At 45.4% G+C, this 25,261-nt stretch overlaps 1 protein-coding gene across 2 annotated transcripts in view; it reads right to left on the reverse strand.

The window, feature by feature from the left end:
- The window catches only part of LAMC1 (laminin subunit gamma 1), a 118,142-nt gene that overhangs the window by 23,657 nt on the left and 69,224 nt on the right, over positions 1–25,261 (reverse strand). For both annotated transcript variants that reach the window (XR_014527086.1, XM_083507014.1), the window contains exons 3-13: positions 23,330–23,460; positions 20,773–20,939; positions 15,520–15,708; positions 11,739–11,856; positions 11,393–11,491; positions 9,949–10,085; positions 9,578–9,700; positions 9,273–9,462; positions 7,237–7,349; positions 4,746–4,967; positions 3,505–3,693 (exon numbers count right to left, since the gene is read on the reverse strand). Coding sequence is in view for 1 of the 2 variants with exons in the window: in XM_083507014.1 (XP_083363140.1) it covers positions 3,505–3,693; positions 4,746–4,967; positions 7,237–7,349; positions 9,273–9,462; positions 9,578–9,700; positions 9,949–10,085; positions 11,393–11,491; positions 11,739–11,856; positions 15,520–15,708; positions 20,773–20,939; positions 23,330–23,460 (1,678 nt within the window). In the remaining variant the exon portion in view is untranslated. The remainder of the gene's footprint in view (positions 1–3,504; positions 3,694–4,745; positions 4,968–7,236; positions 7,350–9,272; positions 9,463–9,577; positions 9,701–9,948; positions 10,086–11,392; positions 11,492–11,738; positions 11,857–15,519; positions 15,709–20,772; positions 20,940–23,329; positions 23,461–25,261) is intronic.

Consider the following 25,261-nt stretch of genomic DNA (forward strand, 5'->3'; position numbering starts at 1 on the left):
ATAATCAAACTTATAATCCATACAAAGACCAAAAGAGTGCAAAACAGGAAATGCAAAGGAGAAATAAACAGCCGAGCATTTGGGTAGAGGAGTGTCAGGATGATACTGGGACAGGTTCACTTTTAGTTTCATATTTGTATTATAGGGCACAATAGACTAGGAGTTTTATCATTGGTGTAACTAGGATTTTTGTTAAGGGGGCAGAACCTCAGATTTGAATTGATTTAGGGGGGCTGCCCCCCCCCCCGCCGCTCCTGGCTACACCCTTGAGTTATATGTTTCCATGTTTTAGTTCTTGTGTTGGCAGAAAATGTATTTCAGTTGGGAGAATCCTTAGAAAGGGACAGGAGACAGCTCTCTCTTCTCCTCTCGAGCACATTCAGACAGATGGCTTCTCGCAACTGCCACAGGCACCGTACAGAAAGCTATCGTTATTTTCATCTATTCATTAATTGATATGGTAGAACTAAAGATTAGCGGGGGGAAACTTGAACTTCAAAGAAACAGGAGTCCAGGTGCATCATGGCTGTTAGGGCTGATAAGAAATACAAAGGAGCCGCCAGCACTAAGATGTAAAAAAAAAAATTGTGTTGGCTTGCACAACTCTTACAAGCTCATTCATGGAATGCAGACAAGTTGCACAATTATTTGGGGGCTGCCAACTCCTCAGATGAATCAGCCAATAGTTCATCTGGGGGCCAATTCTAAACTGCCTTGCAATTCACTAGGACAGGAAGGAGAGGGGTGTGTGTGTGTGTGTGTGTGTGTGTGTGTGTGTGTGTGTGTTGTTTGTCTTCAGCTTTCCTGGATACCTATTATCCACAGTTCTTAAGCAAAGGTATCACCCTCAGATGGGCTGCAAAGTCCATTTCCCCAATCAAACAATACCCAAAGACACTGCACTTATATTGGACACAGGGAAAGGGAAAGTAAACTGCACCACCAATTCACTACTGTGCACTTCACCCTAAAACAAGCACCATGTGACATCAGCTTCTGTTTTAGAGGGAACTAACAGAGGATTGAGGTAGGATACTAGCAACAGCACTGAATTCAATAATCTGTACTGAGTGTGTAAGGGGTGCCTAGGCTTGGCCTGGTAAAGCAGCTATGTTTATGCTGCTGGCCCATACAATATTGCTTTCTCCACCTCCTTTTCTCTCCTTGTTCCCCCTTCATTTTCCAGCTTGGTTGCATTCTATGGTTATTCACTATGGTTATTCACTATTACCCATGGAAGGGCATAAACAGTTCTGGCTACCCACCCACCCATAAAAGGAGGTTCACTATAAATAAAGCCTGCTTGAAATATGCTTGAAATGTTAAATGGAGGTGGAGAACCTCGGGGCCAAGGGCTTACTCAACTTGTCCTTGCAACTCTCTCCAGGCCACACCTCTCACTAGCCCCGTTCCATGCCCTTCCTTGAGTGCTTTTGCCTGACTGGAATTTGTCCCATAACTGGCAGGATGCCTCTCTGATTGCTTGGGCAGAGGATTAAAACCACTGACTTTCTGAGTGGCTGGAAAGTAGTCTATTGTAGATCTTAAGGAGTTATTGGAGAACAGGCAAGGTCCCTACAGACTGGAAGCAGGCAAATATTGTCCCCATCTTCAAAAAGGGGGGAAGGGAAGACCCGAGTAACTACCGACCAGCGAGCTTGACGTCAATACCAGGGAATGTCCTAGAACAGAGAATTCAACAGTCTGTGAACATTTAGAAAAGGATGCTGTGATTGCAAAGACCCAGCATGGGTTTCTCAAAAGTAAGTCTTGCCAGACCAATCTGATATCTTTTTTTGATGGATCAGGGAAATGCTGTGGACATTGTGTATCTTGATTTCTGTAATGCTTTTGACAAATTCCTCCATGATCTTCTCTAGAGGAAGCTGATAAAATGTGGGTTGAATGAGGGACCTGTTGGGTGGATTTGTAGCTGGTTGACTGACCAAACCCAAAGAGTACTAATTCATGGTTTCTTGTCATCCTGGGGAAAAGTGACAAGTGGGGTGTCCTGGGTCCGTTATTGTTTAACATCTTTATAAATGACTTGGGTGAAGGAATTGAGGGGACGCTCATCAAATTTGCAAATGACACCAAACTGGAAGGGGTAGCTCATGTTGCAGAAGACAGAATCTGAATTCAAAATGACCTTAACAGATTGGAGAACTGGGCCCAAGCTAACAAAATAAATTTCCATAGGGACAAATGTCAGGCTCTGCACTTAGGCAGGAAGAACCAGATGCACAAATATAGGATGGGGAACGCCTGGCTGACTAGCAGTACACATGAAAAGGATCTAAGGGTGAACCACAAGCTTAACATGAGTCAACAGTGTGATGCAGCAGCAAAAAAGTGAATGCTCTTCTAAGCTGCATCATCAGAAGTCTAGTGTCCAGATCAAGGGAAGTAATAGTACCACTCGATTCTGTCTTGGTCAGATCACATCTGTAATACTGTGTCCAATTCTGGGCACCACAATTTAAGAAGGATGCTGACAAGCTGGAACATGTGCAGAGGAGGGTGACCAAGATGATCGAGGGTCTGGAAACCAAGCCTTATGAGGAATGGTTGAAGGAGTTGGGGATGGTTAGCCTGGAAAAGAGGAGACTGAGGGAGATATAATAGCCATCTTCAAATATCTGAAGGACTGTCAAACAGAAGAGGAAGCATTCTTGTTTTCTCCTGCTCCTGAGGGCAGGACTCGAGGCAATGGCTTCAAGTTGCAAGAAAGGAGATTCCGGCTAAACATTCAGAAAAGCTTGCTGACAGTAAGAGGAGTTCAGACTCCCACAAGAGGTGACGGACTCTCCTTCCTTGGAGGTTTAAGCAGAGGTTGGACGGCCCTCTGTCCCAGATGCTTCAGTTGCGATTCCCGCACTGCAGGGGGTTGGACTAGATGACCCTTCCAATTCTAAGATTCTATGATTTTATGTACAAAAGTAAGAGCATGTGCTTGTCATTGGAGGTCCTTGTCAATATCCCCCTCCCTGAGGGGTTCAGAGGGTGGCAAAATGAAAATGGGTCTTTTTGGTGGTGACTTGCCTGACGCCATCATTGCACGTCTGAGGTGCCAGGCGAAAACAATCCTTTCACCCAGGTCTTTGGCCATTATATGGTCTGTGGTCTGTTAAAGGGGTGGGGGCACCTTTTATTATGATTATTTCATTATCATAAACATAGCTTTGTCTATGTTTTTATTTTTATGTCCTGTAAAATGTGTCTTTAATGTTATATACTGGCCTGGGATCTTTTGATAAAGACCAGTATATAAATCAAATAAATCATCATCATCTATTGCTCCATTCACATTCTGGACCCTGCCAACCCCCCAGGTAGTTGTCAATGAAGGTATGTGGAACTTGAGCTGTAAAAAGTCCCCCCCCCCCGGTATTAAAAAAGTAATAAAGTGTATGGAACATCATTCAACCATTTCCCCCCCTTAAGAGACCTCTGGCAAGTAGCATGTGAATATGCATAACTGAAGCTTCATGTATGGCGGCATACCTGTAGTACCCGCTGGGCAACTGGTGCACACCACCTCCTTGGTTTTGGGTACTATGGCACAGCTTGATCCCCCTGGACACGGACACGGCTGGCAGTCGGAAGAGCTGCCTGTGGTTGCATCTCCATAATAGCCATCGCTGCACTTCTCACAGTGGGGACCTGCTGTGTTGTCCCTGCAGTCACAGGCTCCTGTTTCAGGTGGGAGAAAGAGGGCGGTTTATTCCCCAGGTCTATGCAGCCAGTGGGCAACTGCTTTACCGGAATCTCTCCGGGCCCAGACTAATTTCTCAGCACATGGCCTTTTCCGGAAACATTATGTGCTTAAGCTTTAGGGGGTGGACAAGGCACAGGGATGGATTTAGTTTTTCGCTTATGGCTTTTGTCTTTCCATTGACTGCTTGACATTCCAAGAACAGTATTATCAAGGGGGGAGGGGAGAACTGAAAAGTAAAACTAAATGAGGAAGAGGGGAATTTCCCCTGTGAACACTGTCAGGGTCCAGAAAAACTTTCAACTCTGGCTGCTTGGCTTAAATCTATGCAAAGTGCCACAGGCCTCAAATTAGAGACTGAGAAACAGATACAGGCACCTTGCCAGAAGAGGGAGCTACTGGCTTGTTCTTTGCTGTGATCAGGTACTACCAATGCACCTGGGAAAGGAGTTGTTGGGTGGCATGAAGACATTCTCATAAGAGCAGTAGCGTAACGTGGGGGTGCAGGGGGGGCCGGCCGCACCGGGTGCAACATCTGGGGCTTAGGGTTAGGGGGCGCAAATCCACGGGTTAGGGGGCGCAAATTACTTGCCTTGCCCCGGGTGCTGACAACCCACGCTACGCCACTGCATAAGAGAACATTCTCATAAGAACGTAAGAGCCTGTAAGTGTGGAAGGGCCTGGCTGCTGGATCAGGCCAAAGGGGACCCATCTAGCCCAGCTTCCTGTTCTCCCAGTGGCCAACCAGAAGCTTGCGTGAAGCCCACAAACAGTTCCTGGGTCCCCATGTGCAGTTCCTAGGAGCCAACCTTCCAGGCTGGTGGGCATCGCTCCCTCTTGTGGGAGAAACTGCCATAGGACAACTACATGCTGTGTGAATAAGTACTTTTTTCCAATCTCAGGTCAACTGCCAATGCTATCAATTCAATGAGACTTCCTGGGATAGCATCATATTCTAGGTCTAATGGCAAAGCTCAAAAATAAAAAGTTAAAACCCCAACACCACCTGCACCTGAGCACTCTCTCTTACCCGATTCAGGGTTGCACGTTTCACTGTGCCCATTGCAGAAGCAAGGCACACACGGACTATAGGGCCCAAGATTAGGGGTCTCCCTCCTGTAGCCCTGGGCACATCGTTCACAGAACTGCCCCAAGTATCCTGTGGGACACGTACAGCTCTCCACCCAAGTTGCTGGTGTTCCAGACCCAGGCCGAGCGCTCACAATAGTGACATCATCCAAATATCCAGCACCTGGAAGAAAAGATGTGGTTCATACATGCAAATGTGACTATCATTAACTATTAGAAGTGTTTCAGGAAAACATATTGTAAACTTTATTGTTGGAAATCATGTTGGTGAAAGACAGGACTCTACAGGGTCATCTGGTGTCACAGTGTTATAACACATATAAAACGCTTTTTCTTTACTAAAGTAGCCAAGTCCCAAGGTGAACTATAAACCTTATATTTTTTACTGATGCTGTGTGTGTGTGTGTGTGTGTAACATTTTTTTTAAAAAAATCTGATTCTGAGAGTTCTCTGTGGGTGGAGTTTTAGCTCATTCTTGGAGAGTCTAAATGACGGCCATATTTAAGGCCAGGAACTATTTTTCTCCCAGGTGAATCTGACTAGCAGCCATAAGAATGTGGCCTACACAGCATGATGGTGATGGTGATGACGACAACAACAATAACCACAACAACCACAACAACACCCCACGCATCTGGCTGAGTTTCCCCAGCCATTCTGGGCAGCCTTCAACAAAGCTTTATTTATTTCAACCAGCTGAATTATATGTGTCTGCAGTGCACAGTCCCTTGCACTCTGTTTGTGCCACTCAAATGCATTAGTTTGCATAGGCTCTTGACTGAGGAAACGGAACTGGACTAGATCGCTCTTCAATACCATTCAGGCTCTGTGATTCGAATTTGTTCCTGATACAGTCCACAAGGTTGGTAAATCTTAGGAGCACAAGGGACCCATTATGTAATGTGCAGAAAAAAGAACTTGTTTGCTACCAACTGCACCAGGGCCAGGAACAAACACTCCACCCCACTTCCTCCTGCGCTCCCTAGACCAGTTCTGCCTCCTCTCCTGCTTTGTGTGAATTATCATTTTGCATGAGATGTGAAGCAAAGGTCCCTCATATCTATGCTTCACAAATCTGCTCAAAACCATAGCTTTTATTCTCTAGTTCCTGATTTGCATGCAGGCACATGCAACATGAAACCATAGTTAATGCTGGCAAGTGGAACTGCTCCAGAGATGGCAGGAGGGAAGGTGCTCCTGATCTGCAAGTGCAGGTGCTCAGGGAAGCAGCCCTACATCTGCCCTGGGCCTCCACGTGATGCTGAGAGACCAAAGCAGGGAGATGCCTTTGCACAGCAGAGCTAACAGGCAAGCAGAGGTGGCAACTTGCCAAAAAATCCTCCTTGTAAAAGCATGGGAGTGGGTAAAGAATGCAGCTTTCACTACCATAAAATGTATTTGCACACACCATTCCTTCGGCTTATATGGTCAGGAAAGAGCCCCCACAGCTACCGCCCCTTCGCAGATGGACCGGCTGATCTCTTGGCCCAGCCTAACTTTTTAATTCATCCTTTATAAACATTTGTTGTGAGAGCTCCCAGCAAAACTCTAGAGCTCCCCTAACTGGCTCGTTGCTGAAAGTCATGCCCTAGAAATTGCCCTTAGGAAGGGCTCTGCTTCATGTATAAAATAATTTTATGGGACTGTATTTTGATGGAAGGATGTTTACATTTTGGGTAGTGAACTCTGACTTCAGCCACAGCCCTAGGTGTCCCTGCATGTTTGCAATGAAAGGAATGTTAATTACACCACAATTTCCCTGCATTTCTCCCTCCCCCCCCCCTTTCAGCAAAGCTATTCACCAAAGCATACGTTACTTATCAATGCTTCTGCAAATTCCATACATTTTAGACATATTTAGCAGATGCTTTCTGCATTGTATCAGCCTAGCTTTACATTATGGGCAACTTCTGCCAGGTGGTTAATGAATACGTAATTCAGAAAGTTCTGCAATTTACATGGGAAAGCAAGGAGGTGTTGGCAAAATCAAGATGACCTGTTAAATTCTCAGGAAAATGTCATTTGCTGGTCAATGACAACAGCATTTGGACATTTATTATAAGTGCTCATTCAGCTCTTAGATTTACTGGAAAATGTTAAGAATTTTCCTCTGGCCCTCTTCTAAACTTAAACATTACTGGAAAATATCCGCAATTTAGCAAATCTACAACATTTACCATCATCCAACAATAGCGAATGATAATATTCCAGGGATGAGGAGCGTGTGTCCCATCAGATGCAGCTGGACTCAAACTCCCATCCACCCCAGTCAGCCTGCCCAGTTCTCAGGGACGGTAGAAGCTGCAGCCCAACAAGATCTGGAAGGCTTGCAATTCCCAGTCTCTGGCCTATTTCCTCTCCTTCTTGATGCAAAGAGGCTAATGTGCTTGACACCCATGCAGCCTGATCATCCAACTACTGTGGCAACTTACTCCTCTCACTGTAGGTCCCACGGATCTTGATTGCTGTTAAGTTGTGCAGCAGCTTCTGGAACTCAAACGGGGTAAGAGAAGGTCTCCATGGATAATCCGCAGCTTCATGGAGTCTAACAGAGAAGAAACATGCATCACTTTTAAACCTCTAAAGCATTCACTTGTGAGATTAGTCATTCCCCCTCTACAGAACAACTCAAGAAACTGTGCAATGTTACTGTATTATTATTGGGGGGGGGGCACTTGCCTCTACTCAGGGATTAGTGCAAAGGGTTAGGCACTTTTATTTGTTTCTTCCTTTCCATCCCACCAGGCTAAGAGCTTCTGGAGCAACTTCCCATTCTTTGCCCCCCACCTGGCAGTGGCGTGCCAGCAGTGCTTGAAGGAGGTCACACTCACTCTAGCCTGCCCAGCCATCAGCTGGTTAGCCAAGATTTCCAGAGCCATTAACACCCAAAAGTCCCACACAGCAGCTGCCATGCAGCCCACTATCCCTCCATCATCCCATTCAAATAGGCACCACTGTCAAGTTGTAACAGTTATGTTTAAAAAGCTATTAGAGTGTGTAAAGGTAAAGGGTAAAGGGACCCCTGACCATTAGGCAGACTCTGGGGTTGCGGCACTCATCTCGCTTTATTGGCCGAGGGAGCCGGCGTAGAGCTTACGGGTCATGTGGCCAGCAGGACTAAGCCGCTTCTGGCGAACCAGAGCAGCACACAGAAATGCCGTTTACCTTCCCGCCGGAGCGGTACCTATTTATCTACTTGCACTTTGATGTGCTTTCGAACTGCTAGGTTGGCAGGAGCTGGGACTGAGCAACAGAAGCTCACCCCGTTGTGGGGATTTGAACTGCCGACCTTCTGATTGGCAAGCCCTAGCACAGCAAATGGTTCAACCTGAGGGGGAACGATGCACACAAGACAGGTCTATTTTGCATGCTTTGTTCCAGTTGCGTTTTTAAGATTACATTGGCAGTGAAGAGAAAGAAAGGTGGCAGCCCTGAAGAGCTGGGAACAAAATGCATCCATAAATAGGACAAGAAACTATCCACATTGAGATAGTCAGAGAAGGTGGTCTGAAGCCACAGGGGGCTGGTTCTGCTGAATCAAAGCTGGGTCTAAAACATATCCATAAGCTGCCCTGAGCTATTCAGAGGAAGGACAGGAAAAACAACAAATCAATACAGGATGAAGCTATAATGTTTTTAAGAATGTTTTTAGAGTACAGTCTGAATTAGCCTTTTATTAATAACCATGTGGGATAAAACACTCGGTCCATTTTAAGCTGAAAATATGAATGTGTGTCCTCAAACAAAATTTAGACATGATCCCACAAAAAGTGAAGCAAGCACCTGCGGACACACTGGTTGAAAGGGAAAAGCTGGGTGCACTCTTAACTCTCCCCAATTAACAGGACTTCAAAAGTGCTCAACTCTGGCTGGATCCTTCCCCCCCCCCCAAATCAGAGCTTCACACTTTTTAGCCTCGAAAGCGTAGCTCTCTTAAGTGATGCTGCCATATTGTTTGGGCTACAAACATCAGACAATTGGTTAGAGTAATCAGTTAAAAATCTACTGCATAATGAAATTGGCAGCAGACATTTTTAAAGTAGCATTATTTTTAATACAAATTACTTTTTTAAAAAACGCTGCATAGAGCTGTATTAAAAGAGGTATTCTTCATCCACTCAGATACAAGGAAACCCCCCCCCTCTTAATATGCAGGATACTGCCTGCCAAGTGGCATTGGGAATAACATGCCTACATCTAGAACAGAGACATGCATGCACAATAATTATGAGCCAACTTCAAATTGTTGGGGAAAACCACAATCTCATTGTTCCCAGAGTTTTTGCAGGCGGCTTTTATCAATGATTCAAGCTAAGTAATTCATAGCTGGCCACAGATAGAATTCCAATCCGAAACTGCACTCTCTTTAAAGAAACATTTTGTGCTGCGTTAGATTCTGGTTAAAGCCATTTGCTGCTGCTTCAATCAACCTTGAACTTCCCCAGATTAGAAAAACAGATGCCCTCACCTGAAGGCATACTTCAGGGTGCTCTCACTGGGATAGGAGTTGCCTTGAGCAATCAGAGGTACGGAGACTCTCAGGCCAGCACCTTCAAGCACTATGTCCTCCGCAGAAAGGCGTGTGTCCCGCCTATCGACCCGAAAAGAGAATGTCACGTTTTGGCCGTAACTCAAGATTTGATTCCCAAGGAACTTGCCTGAAAGGGAAGCAACAAAGTCCACATCCAAGGAATGGTAAAGGCAGGGAGTTTAGTTGTAAATATTAGCACGCTACCGGTCCATGCAAATAACCATGCCACTCTTGTTATATACCTGGAGCAATGAAGTAGATGGGAAAGGGAGTTTCTGAGATCACAGATATTTCTTGAGTCTCACTAATCCACTGAACTGAGATTTCAGAGCCATCTCGCTGTTCTGCGTGCCAGTCCTCCTCTCCTGAAAGCCACAAAAAGAAACTGGAACTTAAGCACTGCCAAACTAATTTGCTGCATAGCCTGTGCTTTTCTTGATGTAACCTTATCATTTTATAATTTAATTTAATTTATAATTTCTGCAACACAAACCATGTTCTACTGCAGTGCAGCTGGAATCAGGCAGCAGTCTCTATCTTGTGAAAAGAAAATGTTAAAGCTTTTAAGGTATAGGGCAGGAGTTGTTCAAGTTAGATTGAAACTTGCACTTACCATACTGAAAGCTGGAGGTAATTCGGTAGATGCTGTATCCTACAGCATTGGTACAGACAGATGAGTGCCCAAAACAAAAGCAGGGAGTGCACCCCCTTGGGTTGGCGGGATCCAGGTTAAAAAAGCCAGGTTTACACCTAAAATAAAGTAAAAAACCACTAAGCACTTCTAATCCATCTCCCACATTGATCTTCTGCCTTCACATCTTTAAGAGTTTCATTTAACTGGGCCACAGAGATGCATCCACAATATTTCTTACAGTCAAGCTAGACCACTTTGTGGCAGAACTTCACACTAAATCTGAGGAAGTCTTCCATTCTGGTAAAATAACAGCCAGCACCCTGAAAAAGTATTGCTAGAGATTGTCTTTCTTCTGTGGTGCAGCAGATAGATGCTGGTCTTTGACCCGGAAAAGCTGGACTCTAATCCCTACTCAAAACCATTCCTCACTTTACACGGCAATTGTTATTTCCATGGCTCTAACCATGTTCTGGTGGAGAGCTGAGACCCAACCTCTGCACATGGGGGTGTCTAAAGACATGCGCCTGTCATAGATAATCAAATTCACCCTCTGCTTTTGCTAGAATAACAACAGCGCGTTCCACACAAATGTTACTGAGCCCTAAAGGGCTTGTTCTCACTAACAGCAGAAGAACTGCTGCAAGTTGAAAAGGGGTGGGGAGCCACTACTGCCAAGTGGATCTCTACATATTTAATTCTCAATTGGCAAAATGGTCTCATTTCAGTGGCCCAAATTTCTCTTCCATCTCCCCAACAAAAACTGAGCCCAACATTCTCAAGTGAAATCTTTTCACTCAATCCCAGCACAGGTGCCAATTTATTACCCCACCTGCTCTTTGTGAGAAACGGACTGAAACGTCAGGAGCTGCTCTCAACCATCAGATTCATTAGGAAGTCTTTCAAAAAGCAGCCATCTCTCAGCTTTAAAAAAGGGAGAGCCTTACAAAGTTCACACAGAAGCATAATATTGCTTCCTTTAACTCGCCTGTGGAAACAACTCAGAGGCTATTAAGAAAAAAAAGGATAACAACAAGAACGTTGAAAGATGGGACTGGTGGACACTAAAAGCAGCAGAAATATGAGATGATTGGACCCTTACTAACTCGAAGCATGGGAACCCCCAACAAAAATTTATAATTTGGCAAAATATTTGGACTTTATGATATGTATTGGTATAATTTGGAATAATTAATGTGATATGATTGGATTGTTAAATGGAAAACTTCATAAAAATTATTTTTTAAAAAACCAAAAAGCAGCTGTCTCTCAAGCCTGATTTTCATCATGGATTTTTTGTAAGGCTAAAAAAGGGATCATCCCTCTTATACACTGCTCCGAGTCCTACAAAGGGCAGAAAGGCAAAGTGCAACAAATGGGTCAAATCCCACATTCAAAATCCTGTGACGCAATGCAACCCCCCTACCTTTCACAGTTGAAGCCCTCAGCGTTGTCTCTGCAGGTACAACGCCCCGTGTCCATGTTGCACTCGTCCATACTGCCAGCAGGATTGCAAGAACAGCGCCTGGAAGAGAAGCAAAGAAGTCCAGTCAGAGCACTGAGGAGAAGGAGGAAACCAAGTTCCCAGGCAGTATATCAGGAAGGAGACCTGAGGCCCTGCAGATATGGATGGGCCACAACTCTCGCCAGCCCCCAGCCATCACGGCCAGGGGTCAGGAAGGATGAGAGCTGCAGCCCAGCCACATCAGGACATTCTCTGGCACAGCTACTGCTTTCATCTATATATTGATCTAGGGTCAGTCAACTTTTACCTGCAACCGGCCTCTGTGAGAGAGTGGAAGCCGGGCTGACATCTATCACATTTGTCGCCCATCACACCAGGCTTACAACTGCACCGCCCATAGTTGTCACACTGAGTGCTGAGGGAACCTGTGTGTACAAAATGAGATCAAGGTACTATTAAAAAGCAAATCAACACAAAAACTGCACTATTTGTTCTTCAAACTAGGCCCTTAAATAGCGAGGGACCAGTCTCCTAGAATAGGCAAATGCAATCACAATAGTATATCATCTCTATAGTCCCTCCACCCCAGACTAAAACAATGTTATCTAGATGAAGTAATCTGAAGTAAAATATGCAACATGTGTTAACCATCTAAAGGTTTCCAACCTACACACTCAAATCAGGACTTATCCTATATTGAAGCTGCAATCATCCATAATTTAATACTTGGCAGTTATATGCTGTGTGCCCCCCCCCCCAGTGGTGCATATACTTAGACAAGAACAACCTTTTGCTCCAATACAATGTAAAACAAACTATTTTGATTCTTGTTGGCACAGCTCAGAATAGGCTAAGCCCATGCAGACAGAAATCCTGAACATTCTGTGAGGCAAAAGAGCATGAACTGTGCTGCTAGTTACTTAGTTATATGGTGTTTTTGAGAAGTTCAATATCCAGTTGTCTGTCCACTGCAATTGAGGGAGTTTAAAAAGCAGCTTATGATTTGCTTGTCAATTGTAGGAAGCAGCAGACTCCACTCCCTCCCCCCCCCCCCGGCTCTCTTTTGCTGATCTGAGTTATAACCTGGGCTTTGTGTACATAATTTCATTTATTTAAAAGCAGTGTTATCATATCTATCTATGGGCTGCGGGTTGTAGAACGTTCAGCTTCTACATAAATCAGACCAGCAAAGCCACAAGACCCTGGTGTCCTATTAAATACATAAAGCAAAAGTCTAGCTTTCACTGAGGTGGCAACTTGAGTCTGGACTGCAGCACTTCCAGTGGCAGGTGGGGGTTCGAGTGATGAAATGCTCCATGAATAAGATTCCTCAAATAAAGGACGGCAGATGGCAGGAAGAAGAATTCTAGCACAGCCCTTTTCCTTTAAGGTGGTCCTTGTCTATTGGCAGAGACTGTTTCTGTACAGTGGTGCGTTCTGTCAAAGAGCTTCCGCCTGGGCTCTGACGCAGCGCAGACTCAGATATCCTGGGCCAGCGGCAGCCAGACCAAATGCCACCAGACTCAACAATCTAGAAAGCTTTCACAGAAGACTTGGCAGTCTCCCCTCTGCTCCAAAGGAGAGATGTCCACTCTCAGACCTCACCTGGAAGGTCATTCCATAACTGCAGGGCACACTGACTTCACCCCCAACCATTTTAAGTTCCTATACTGAAGGAATACAGAACCCAGCTATATAGGCTTTGGGTTTCATAAGCAAGAGGCTTTATCTGAAACAATATAGGTCACAATCCATTAAAGCACGGATCAACAAACAGCTTCCCACGAAGCCCACTTCAATAACACACTCTAAATAATCCTGCTGGCAAGTTCTCTTGAAGCATATGCGGTGTCTCCACATATCTTTTCCCTCTAGATTGGTGACTGGCAGCACAGGAAGCAGGCTAGCTGCTGCCTCTTACATTAAAGCAGAGGTCGGCAACCTAAGGCACATGGGCCAAAAGCGGCCCATGAGGGTCACTTAACTGGCCCATGAGCCGCCCCTGAACTGAGCTGCCCGCTCAGCGAGTCCCTGCGCACCATGCTAAACCGACGCAGTGCGGCGTGGGGACTCTCTCCCATGGCTCCGGAAATCACTTCTGTGCACACCCAGATGCCGGAAATCGCTTCTGTGCAGGCGCACTTTTCGGCGTCTGGGCATGTGCAGGAGTGATTTCCGGCACCACAGACATGCGCAGACATGATTTCCGGTGTCGCGCTGCGCAGGCCCGGCCCATGGAGGATCTCCGTGGGAGTGATCCAGCCCATGCCCGGTGAGCCTTGCTGACCCCTGAATTAAAGGCTTTGAATGGCAAGGCATTTAACTTCCAAACTAGGATGCACTGAGATCATTTGTGTTGTTTTTCAGTGGGTCAAGTATCAGTACTTTCAAGAGGCAAGGATGACATTAAAAAGCTAACTTCTCATTGGCATTGCAAGAGGTTACTTCATTTTTAGGCTAGAAAAAGATTGACACAAAAAAAACCCATTAAGAGGATTAAAACAAAACAGATTGATTTAGCAACAAGAAGCTCACAAAGACCTTTACCATATACAGTCAACAGTCTTCCTTCAAGCCAGCAATTATTTAGGAACAATTACTCAGGCAAAAATGCCATCTTAAATCAACACACACACACACACTTTAAATATACACTGGCTGCCTGTTGTGTCATGGAATATACTACAAGGTTTTAATGCTCCTTATCAGGCCTTCTAAATTTGCCGTTGACTGAAAAACCAGTCTTCATTGTTGCAACCCCACTTGGCCTTTACACTTGGCACAACAGCAAAATAAGAGTCTGATCACAGCATTAGCCTGACAGAGAAACACATAAACACAGCTCAGATCAGTGCCTGAGTTGGACACCTCAGCTATATTACATTCTGCACAGATTTTATTGAATATGTGAATCTGGATAACCACTGTTTAACATTTTAAACACTATTCTACTAATGCCCAAGTACAGATCTCTGTTCACATATCATCCGTTCTAGAACTACAGAACTGTAGAGCTGGAACGGACCCTGAGGGTCATCTAGCCCAGTGTTTCCCAAACGTTTTTGGGCAACGGCACACCTGTTTACTGAAAAAAAATCTCGCGGCACACCACCATTAAAGCCCCGCCCCGTGACGTCAGCGCGCAGCGTCACGCCGGGAGGGACGCACAAAAGTGAAAGTTTTTTCCCTCGGCAGCTCCTCTCAGCTGCGCTCAATCCGCCTCGGAGCGCAGGAGCGATGCCTCTCTCTGGCTCTCCCTCCGCGCAGGCTGAGGGAGGGAGGGAGGGGCGCGTGTGACCCGTCTCTGCTGGGAGACCAAACCCAGCGAGGCAGAGTCGCGCGGAGGCGCCCAGGCAGCGCTGCCGGCTGCGAGGAGGAGCGCCAGGCAGCAGCAGGAGGCGCGGCCTCTCCTCGCCGCCGCCGCCCCGCCTCTCGCCGCCCGACTCGCCCGCCTCCCTCCAGGCATCTCGCGGCACACCAGCCGATGTCTCACGGCACACTCGTGTGCCGCGGAACACCGGTTGGGAAACACTGATCTAGCCCATTGCCCTGCAATGCAGGGATTTGTTGCCCAACACAGGGCTCAAACTTGCGACCCTGAGATTAAGAGTCTCATGCTCTACCAGCTGAGCTGTGACCAAGAAAGAGAATTCAAGGCACACCAGAAGAGGGTTAACCTCATCAGTCACACCAGATAACTTGAATCACTAGGCACAGCAAGAAGGCTTAACTCTCCACTCCTGTTGGAAGAAGCACTTGGGGACATCACTGCCTCTTCCATAATGGGCCCCTCCAGGGCTGATCTTGGGTGGCCATGGCCCATGGGCAGTGCAACCCATTGGCCCCTTCCACATGATCCCTGCAATAGACAGTCTTCTCCATCTCACATACATCCCACCCATTAGGACTACAACCATTTTGGTAGGCCCCCTACCTTTTAAAAACTAAAGCTGATTTAAGAGCTGACTTCACACAAAATGTTGTTCTAGTTGTTACAATTTAAACCCACAAAGCATGCCAAGAACTCTCTCCCTTTGGAAGCTTAACAACTGAAAAACCCAAAGAGATTCATCATCTCTGCCACTCACCCACAGGGTTGCAGTTACACGGCAGGCACGCTTCCTCACTCCCAAGGCGGTAGAAATTCTCCCGACATCTCTCGCAGTTTGGTCCGTCAGTATTACCAAAGCAGCTTGTGCAGTGGCCACCGTGGCCCGTGGAACGGTAGAGCTCAGGATCAAAGTAGCACTCCTGTGACCGGCCATTGCAGTTGCAAGCTAGAGGTAAGGAACAAAGATGTGCTTGTTTAGTAGGCCACTAAGCACATCTCCCTGCTAAACCCTTTTCCATCTGCCCAACCCTCCAGGCAACAAATCCAGAAGCAAACACTACCAAGTCTATAAAGTTGTAAAAGAAGATGCTCAGTCCAAAAGAAAAATGCAGATTAATAGAAACACCAACTGGCTCAGAATGAAAAGAGGTTGGGGAGAAGTAAAGAGACGAGAAAATTAAGCAATTGTTTCTACCTGTTTGGAGATGATGCAGTAAGAGTTTGGGACCTCAGATAACATTCCAGGTTTACTATACAGAATATAAAAGCTCAACAAGTTCAGTGATTTTCAGAAAGCTAGTTCACTCTGGTTTCCTTCCTATTAGTTTAGGGGGACACCAAAGGTAGCAGAGGCTGAGATGGTTGGTGAAGCTTCTGAACTGGAGCCAAAAATCCCATAGGTTGGGATGTAGTAGAGCTTAGTTTCCTGCTGTTCTGGTTTTTTTAAAAAAAGAACACCAAGCCATACAGTGGTACCTCAGGTTACATACACCTCAGGTTACAGACTCTGCTAACCCAGAAATAGTACCTCAGGTTAAGAACAGAAATCGGGCTCTGGCGGCACAGCAGCAGTGGGAGTCCCCATTAGCTAAAGTGGTGCTTCAGGTTAAGAACAGTTTCAGGTTAAGAATGGAACTCCAGAACAAATTAAGTACTTAACCTGAGGTACCACTGTATTTTCAACTAAAAAAGAAATAACGGCCAGCAGCATGGGCTCTATCCTTCAATTCCCATGTAAGCTAGAACACAGGCAACATGCTCTTTTACACACACACACACACACACACACACACACACACAGAGTGCTCTGCTTATGAACTTCGTGCTTCGCTGACCCATTTCTGGTGTACAAGTCAAGGCAGCTGGGAACGTCAGGAGAGAAGTCTGCTAAGGTTCGTACACTGTGTTCCAGACCCCCTTTTCCCTGGGTCTTGGCGTACATGAGGGAAACAGCTAGAGTGACTAAGGGTGCGGGTGCAATTCCTTAGACTTGGGGGCGGGGGGAGGGGGCCCAAAGGGAAAGCCAGGGTTGAGCTCCCAGGCCCCTAGCTGCCAGTCCACAGAGCAGAGTCAAGCGGACACACCCTTCCTGCATCTGCAGGGTTGAGCTGCTGCCTGATCCTCACTTCAGCAGCTTTGGGGTAACCCCCCCCCCCAAGTCAGAGGAACCGCAGGGAGCTGCACAGGTACCATGGTGCAAACCAGAATAGCACTATCCTTATGGCTCACCTGCTCTTGCCCGAGGCTCCAGGAGGTGGAGGCAATTAGCCTTTGTCCATGAGCGTGCCTTCCCACCCCCTCACCCCAAAGGGCTGGAGTCGCGATCTGTTGCTGAGTGTACTAGATTTTCCACCCGGCTGTCTCTCCAGCTGTGCCACAGTTTCTAGCCTTCCCACAGCCCTCCCACACAGTTTACGCTGCTCTCTGGCATGCAAACTGCAGGGAAAGATAGCAGCCAGACCAGCCTGCCCCAGCTGCATCCTGTGTGTCTGTGCATGTGAATGAGAGAGAACAAACTTTCTGCTTTCCTTAGCACAGACAGGCCTAATTGCTCATGTCTAGGACATGGAGCAGAACAAGAGCCCATCAGACACCAGTTTCGTCAGGCTTTCAACTCACATATACAGCTGGGAACTTTCAGCATACATATGAAGCAAGTTAGGAAGAAATGTTGCCTTCCCTCTCCATGCAGGAAGCTAGCGATTCTAATGCTGGAGGCCAGAGCACACTAGCGTGCAATGAAGCAGGCTAAACTGTGCCTTCAAAAATTAAGCCATTGTGTTGGGTGCTCACCAGAGTGCAGAGTCCCCATGCAGCACAGATGCTATACCCCACCCGTCAAATGTATGGGAAGGAACAAAGAAGCACCATACAGCCTGTGCTACAGCTAAGAAGCGTGGGGGAATTCCAGAAGCATCACCATAACTCAAAAAGTGCAGGCCCATCGCAGACTGTCTGGGCAGAGGGAAATGCAAGATGCTGCAAGGCAATTATTATCTGCAGTTACGAGGAGAATGCCTTCTCACAGACATTTTAAATTCTTATAGCAAAATGTTTCAACATCCACATTCTTTGGTTCCTCTGATACATAGAAGGCTGTTTCCAAGCGGGCAGTTTTAGGGTGTGCACAGAAGGCCTTCGTTTTGCTGACGTGAAGCCACACTGCTTGTATCCTCTGGGTTGAGGCCGTGCGGTGCTGAGGCGTCCACTGTGTGCATCCAAAAGTTCTGCCTTCTTGCTAACCTGGCTGGATCTGCCGGCACCTCTGTGCCAATTATTAAGTCCCACAAGGCGCTCAGAAATAAAGTGTGTGGCAACAGGTTGCTCCACCTCTTTTTTTGGGTCAAAATCACTGATTTGTGGTTTCTAAAATGTGTGCATAGGTTGGTTGTAATTTTACCTGCATACTGAATATGACATTCATTCATTCTTTCTTTCTCTTTTCTTTTCTTTTCTTTGCATTCAATGATATAAATTATTTTGCATGATCTGCAGGTGATGTTCTGTTTGAAGTGGTATGTTCTACCTGTCCTGGTGCTTTGAAGGTAGCTATATCTATGGAATACGCACAGGTGATACAGCACTTAGATTACAAGGATAAGACCCAGGATTGCTTACGTAAAGCTCTCACTAACAGTTTGCGTAGAATGGAAGGCTGGCAAACTGCAGTAACAGGAGGCTTGCTGATAGCAAACTCTGAATGGTTTGCTAAATCTAACAACAAGTAGCTTTCTCTGATTGCCAAGTGATAGCTAGAAGATGGTGGGTGGAGGTCTCCCACAGGTGGGATATGTTGCTCTTTGTCAGGTCAGGTGGCCCCTCACTTTGATGGAGGTGCTTTTCTCTAGGCAGGATGGGAGCCCAATGGATGTTGCAATCAACATGTGGAGGATATTCTTTTTTGCAGGAGACATTGTTTATTTTCAGTGATCCTTTGCTGTTTTATCTTTGTTGCAAATGCATTTGATTCTAAGAGCCGGTCTGTAAACAATTCTTCATATGTTTTGGATGTCCGGATTTCCAGCACAGATGCGTGTGAGCATCACTGGCTTATGTTGTAAAGACTGGTGACTATTTTGTTATTTCAACAGTGAGGAGAACATTCCATCCAATGACACAGAAACGCACAGCTCAGTGATGCGCTGCCCATTATGGAAGGGGATGGGGAACTTGATATGGGGCTGCTCTTCTTGTAACATGCACTTATATCCAAAGATAGGACTCGGGGGGTCATTTGAGGGTCTTCACTTGAGTTTCAGCTAAATTCATGGTGCTGGATCATACCTTGAAGGAACGAGGGTTCCACGGAAATAATTTTCACCAACATTTCTCAGTTTCTTCAGGAGAGATCATTTGCATCTATAATCAGAACTCTATTGTACTGCAAACCTGTGTCCATTTGAAAAATCTCTGAAGGCCAGAAATACTTTGCAACTCCAGAAGCAAGAAGATATAGTAAGTATCAGATCAAGCAATTAAAATAAACTGCTTTTATCAATACTTTTCTCCTCTTTTTTTAAAAAAAAACCACCTCTTTCTATGATCACTTAAACTGATTCCCAAGGATGTCACAAAACAACTAACAATTGCACACAGAAGTTTTTAGACAGTTGCCTTACAACAGTTTCCCCCTGCTTCACTGTCATCCTATTCTATTGTACATTCCAGACAGAAGATAAATCTGCTGGCCACACACTGCAGTCCTCCCAAACACCACCCGGGTACCATATGTAAGCACTTTTCCCACAAGAAAAGCAGTCACTATGGAAACAACTGTAAGGTGCCTTGCCCAGAATAAAGCTTTGGGCACCAGGTTCATTCTGATGGACACATCTCACACAGACGGTTTCTTGATGCACCTAACCCACTCTACGGCTAGGGTATTTTTTAAGCCTGAGGGTTACAGCAGTTTCTAGGAAGACAGCAGTCCCTTGTACTGGTTTAAGCTCAAGTCCCATGACCTTTCTCCCCATCAGAACTTTGCACCCAGAATGAAAGACAAGAAATCCAAATTTTCTCCCTTTTCTCCCCCTAAGGTTTGGGGTTTTTCCCTTTCAAAAAAGAAAGGACTGCCTGCATATCACAAACCCCACAGTAACTCAGAAAAACACTAGGTCTTGGGTAGCATCCAGAATAGAGTTCCCAGATTATTATTATTATTTGTTTAAACAACCCAACCACCAAACACTTCCTAGTACTAATGGCTACAACGATGTGCTTTAAAGTATGTGGACAACACCTGGGGGAAGTCTCAAAGGCCAAAGGGATTGCTGAACAGGATTTCTACTAGTTAGAGGGCAAGGCTTCTGTGGGGTTGGGCTGGGTGACCCTTGGGGTTTGCTTCCACCTCTACAATTCTATGATCCTTGGCCTCTTCCCAGGACTAGGAGAAGCAGAGCAATGTATGCAAAGGGAGAGTCCTGCATATCAGCTTGTATATTTCATGCATATTATAGAATTCCTTTCTTGTGGCTGCGGAATCTGGGTCATCCTGGCACAGATTATCTATTTATTTTCATCCGTAGAACACAATTCCTGGTGATAATTAGTTAAGTCCAGAGGACTATGCTGAATCAACAATGCATAAATGAGAAATACATTTTTTATCTTGCAGTTGGGTAAATAGATCGGTGTGCCAACAATAACCACAGATAACAAGCTGTATAGCGCCTAGTGTGGTCTGAATCTTGAGATACGAGACAAAGAATTACCCAACAGTCTGCAGGTTCCAAGGCATTTCTACCACACAACACACGCCAACTGATAGATAAGAGGAAACAAAGACGTTTGAGGTAGGGTTTAAAATAAGCCAAGCTCCTGAATTAATACAGGATGACAAGAGACAGGAAGGGACTGGATCTTGCCAGGAGGAAAAAGGAAGAGAACACTCCAAAGAGCTTTAAAATTGGCTACCTCCCACATGACAGTAGGAGGTGATGAAATAATTGGCAGGAAGATTTTGCTTCTTAGACAAAGCCAGATTATTTAAGAACAATCCCAGCACACTTACGCAAACATTCGTTGGCACTCTCTGCCGTTGCTCTTCTCCAAGGCCGGTCGTTGTAAAAAGGGAGGCACTTTTCACAGTCCACCCCAAAGGTATTGTGCTTGCAGTTGCAGGACAGCTTTCCATATTCATTCTTCACACACTCGCTTGCGTGGCCGTTGCATTTACACCTGCAGGGTAGGAGCAAGACTTCAGGAAGAAATGTACATCTTGTGCCCCACAAGAGTCCAAACCTCCTACACAACCAGACTGACTCACATCAAAGGAACTCCTGGGGTCTGCCTGTTCCTTCCCGCCTCCACCCCAAGGAAAGTGATTCTCAGGGCAGTGGAAATTTCTTAACATACAATGAACCAATACAGTCACCCGACCTCTCTCAAGTGACGGCTAAAGCAAAGTAGTAGGTGAGAAAGCAATTTCTAATTTTTTTTTCCTTTAAAAGAAAGAAACCGATCCCAATGTGCTTCCATATTCCTTGAGGAATCGCCTTTTATATTGCCAATGAAAAGCGTCAGTATAGACAGGCAAACAGGGACCTGTTGTAACATTTTTACATTTGCTGCCCTGGGCTTCTTTGGGAGAAAGAGCAGGATAGAAGTAGCAAGAATTATTCCAATATAGCTTTCAGGTGCCCCTCTCACATCCGCTCCACCATGTTATTATGCAGTTGATTTCTCCAGAGTTAGCCCAAACCAGTGGCTCTCTAATGGTGTGACACACCACACTAGTGTGGCAGGAAAATTCAAGCACAATCAGTATTATATTTTAGGAATGATTCATGCTCTGACGTAGTTGCATTGTTTTATACCTTCTAGGTGTCCCACGATCATATGATAAAGTAGTTGTGTTCTATGTTATAAATCAAGCACTGTTAGGAGTTGTGTCTCTTTGTTTTCCAACACATTTCTCATCAATAAAAACATTTGGTGTGGTGCAAGCAAATTTTAATTCTGACAGCGTGGCCCAGAGAAATTTTTTTGAGAAGCACTGATTTAGACACAACCCAAGTGTTATGACTCTGACAGAAGTGTCATTGTTTTACAGACTGAAGAATACTGACACATTTAAGTGAATCAACGGCAGATAAGGGATTCTGATATTATTGAAAAATGAATCAAAAATGCTATTAGCTCCCACTATGCCAGAGCACATAACTTACTGGGAGAGCAAACATGATGAAGTTGTATAAAGCAAGTTCAAAGTTTACAAATGATACGTACAGTGGTGCCTCGCAAGACGAAAAGAATCCGTTCTGTGATTCTCTTCGTCTAGCGGTTTTTTTCGTCTTGCGAAGCAAGCCCATTGAAGGCTTAGCGGCTTAGCGCTATTAGCGGCTTTTAGAGGCTTTTAGCGGCTTATCTGCTGATCGGATCAGCTGATAAGCGGCTTAGCGCTATTAGCGGCTTATCTGCTGATCGGATCAGCTGATAAGCAGCTTAGAAAAAGGGTGGGAAAAGGAAAAAAACCCAGCAGGAACTCGCAAGACATTGTAGATTCGTTTTGCGAAGCACCTCCAAAACGGAAAACTCTTTCGTCTAGCGAGTTTTCCGTCTTGCGAGGCATTCGTCTTGCGGGGCACCACTGTACTCTGCGTACCTACTCTAGCAGCCAGAGTTTAGTGGCTAGAAGTTCAAAGAGTGCATTGTGAGCCAAGAAGCCCAACTTCTACCTTATTTGCCTTATGCAAACCAGCTCTTCAGCATCCGTTGTCTGCTTCTTCCACATCTTTGCATGGGGATAAATATACTGGCCTAACTGAGAAGGCTGTTGTGAAAGTTACTGATATAATATATACAAAGTGCTCTGAGCAAGTTGGAAAAGTTAAGTATTTGTATGGAAAGCTTTTATAGACAACTGTTAGCTTAAACAAAGTCAGGGATAAGGCAGAGCTGCAATTAACACACAACCATTAGCAATACTTTCCCCTGCTTCTCATCTGAACTGTTGAACAATTATTAACCAGTGAAAAGGGTTTTCAGCAGGGGGCCGGTCCACTGTCCCTCAGACCTTGTGTGGGGGGGGGGAATAAAAATGAACAAATTCCTATGCCCCACAAATAACCCAGAGATGCATTTTAAATAAAAGCACACATTCTACTCATGTGCAAACACACCATCCGCGGGCCGGATTGAGAGGGCTACTGGGCTGGATCCGGCCCCCAGGCCTTCGGTTGCTTGCCCATGGGTTAAATTCTCATGTCTGGGTTTTACTTTATGACAACCTCTTTTATCATGGACAGAGACTTTTCATAAAATGTAAACAACGCTAAGTAATGATGAGAAGTACTACTGAACTTTATAAGCTTGACCTGGTTACACGAATCTAGTGCAAATGAAGTTGAAGAATGCACCATAGATATTGGAATAGTCCTTGAGCCTGTTAAATACCAGTACACAAGTTCAGTAACAGATGTTTTATTAAGTCATCATTTTAAAATGAAAAATCACTTTAACTGTGTGTACATACAAATAAAAATGGGGGTGGGGGATGCAGTCAGAAGCCCCAAGCAAACACTTATTTAAGATATTAAATATATAATTGGATGTGGTTTACTACTTACCTGCCACCCACAGCAAAGTCAGAAATGGCATAGTAATAAGACTTGAGAACTTTGGGATCATTAAAAACTTCATCTCCAAAGGTGTTCAGGCGATTAAGGCTGACTCTGATATCGGTAGCAGTTACCCATTCCTAAAAGGGGAAATTGAAATTAAGCCACAATACACATATGAACAAGCCACAGCAACACTCAATGTATAGCATATATTCTATGTGACTCTAGCCAAGGTTTGTTTTGGGCTTATTGCTTGTGGTTTGCTTGGGGAAAACAAGCCCAGAGGCAGGTGTGTTCAGGTGTCATGCTAAGCCACACACAGCAGCAGGAGGCGGACGGGGAGCAGAGCACCCAACACTTCGTCCTGCTGCAGGTTCTGCTTTGAACCATAGTCACGTTTAACTATAGTTTAAAGTGACATGAAGAAGAAGAAGAAGAGTTTGGATTTGATATCCCGCCTTTCACTCCCCTTTGGGAGTCTCAAAGCGGCTCACATTCTCCTTTCCCTTCCTCCCCCACAACAAACACCCTGTGAGGTGAGTGGGGCTGAGAGACTTCAGAGAAGTGTGACTGGCCCAAGGTCACCCAGCAGCTGCATGTGGAGGAGCGGAGACGCGAACCCGGTTCCCCAGATTACGAGTCCACCGCTCTTAACCACTACACCACACATGCAAATGAGGCCATTGCCAGTAGGCCTCTTGGGCCTTGTAATTCCACAGTATTCATTATTTCCTTGAGAACCCAACTCATCCAGTATCAAAACTCATTATATTTTTTTTAAAAAATCTCTTTATACCCTCACACGAGAGCTTAAGAAGCCTCTATGAACAGCATTTTAAAAATTCTGTACCAACTGTGCATTCATTCTCCAATCACGCATCTGGTTACTGCTCTGTGCTGTGACAACCATAAAGTCACAAACAGAGCATTTGGATCTGCCAGGTTGTGCAAAACCTGCAGTTTCTGGACACATTATTATTATTATTATTATTATTATTATTATTATTATTATTATTATTATTGAATTTATATACTGCCCTATACCTGGGGGTCTCAGGGCAGTTCACAGAATAAAATCAAGATGTAAAACCACAAAATACATAACAAAAAGAAAAACAACAACAAAATATCCCCACACACACAAAAGCACATTTTAAAAGGGAATAGGATGTAAATCAGATCAACCAAAGGCCTGGTCAAAAAGGAACGTTTTTGCCTGGTGCCTAAAGGTGTATTAATGAAGGTGCCAGGCGAACTTCCCTGGGGAGAGCATTCCACAGATGGGGAGCCACTACAGAGAAGGCCCTGCTCTCGTGTTGCCACCCTCAGAAGGACCTCAGAAGATGAACTCAGGGTCCGGGTAGGTTCATAGGGAAAGAAGAGTTCCTTGAGGTATTGCAGCCCTGAGCTGTTTAAGGCTTTATAGGTCAAAGCCAGCACTTTGAATTGGGCCTGGAAACTAATTGGGAGCCAGTGCAGGATGACCAGAATCAGTGAAATATACTCAAACCGCCTTGCTCCAATGAGCAACCTGGCCACTGAATTCTGCACTAGCTGAAGTTTTTGAACAATATTCAGAGGCAGCCCTACGTAGAACGCATTGCAGTAATCTAACCTTGAGGTTACCAGAGCATGGACAACAGTAGTTAGGCTAGCCCTGTCCAGATAAGGACGTAGCTGGGCCACTAGCCAAAGCTGATGGAAGGCACTCCAGGCCACTGAGACCTCAGCCTCAAGCGACAGCAAAGGATCCAGGTGTACCCCCAAGCTATGAACCTGCCCCTTCAGAGGAAGTGTAACCCCATCAAGAGCAGGCAGCATTCCAGCCCATCCGGTCTAGGAAACCACCCACTAACCGTGCCTCAGCCTGATCCATTATCAAGGCTGCCTCACCTGCAGATGTAAAGGAGAAATAGAGCTGAGCGTCATCAGCATACC

The sequence above is a fragment of the Podarcis liolepis genome (genome assembly GCF_965112155.1).
Source record: "Podarcis liolepis genome assembly, chromosome: 6".
Classification (NCBI taxonomy): domain Eukaryota; kingdom Metazoa; phylum Chordata; class Lepidosauria; order Squamata; family Lacertidae; genus Podarcis; species Podarcis liolepis.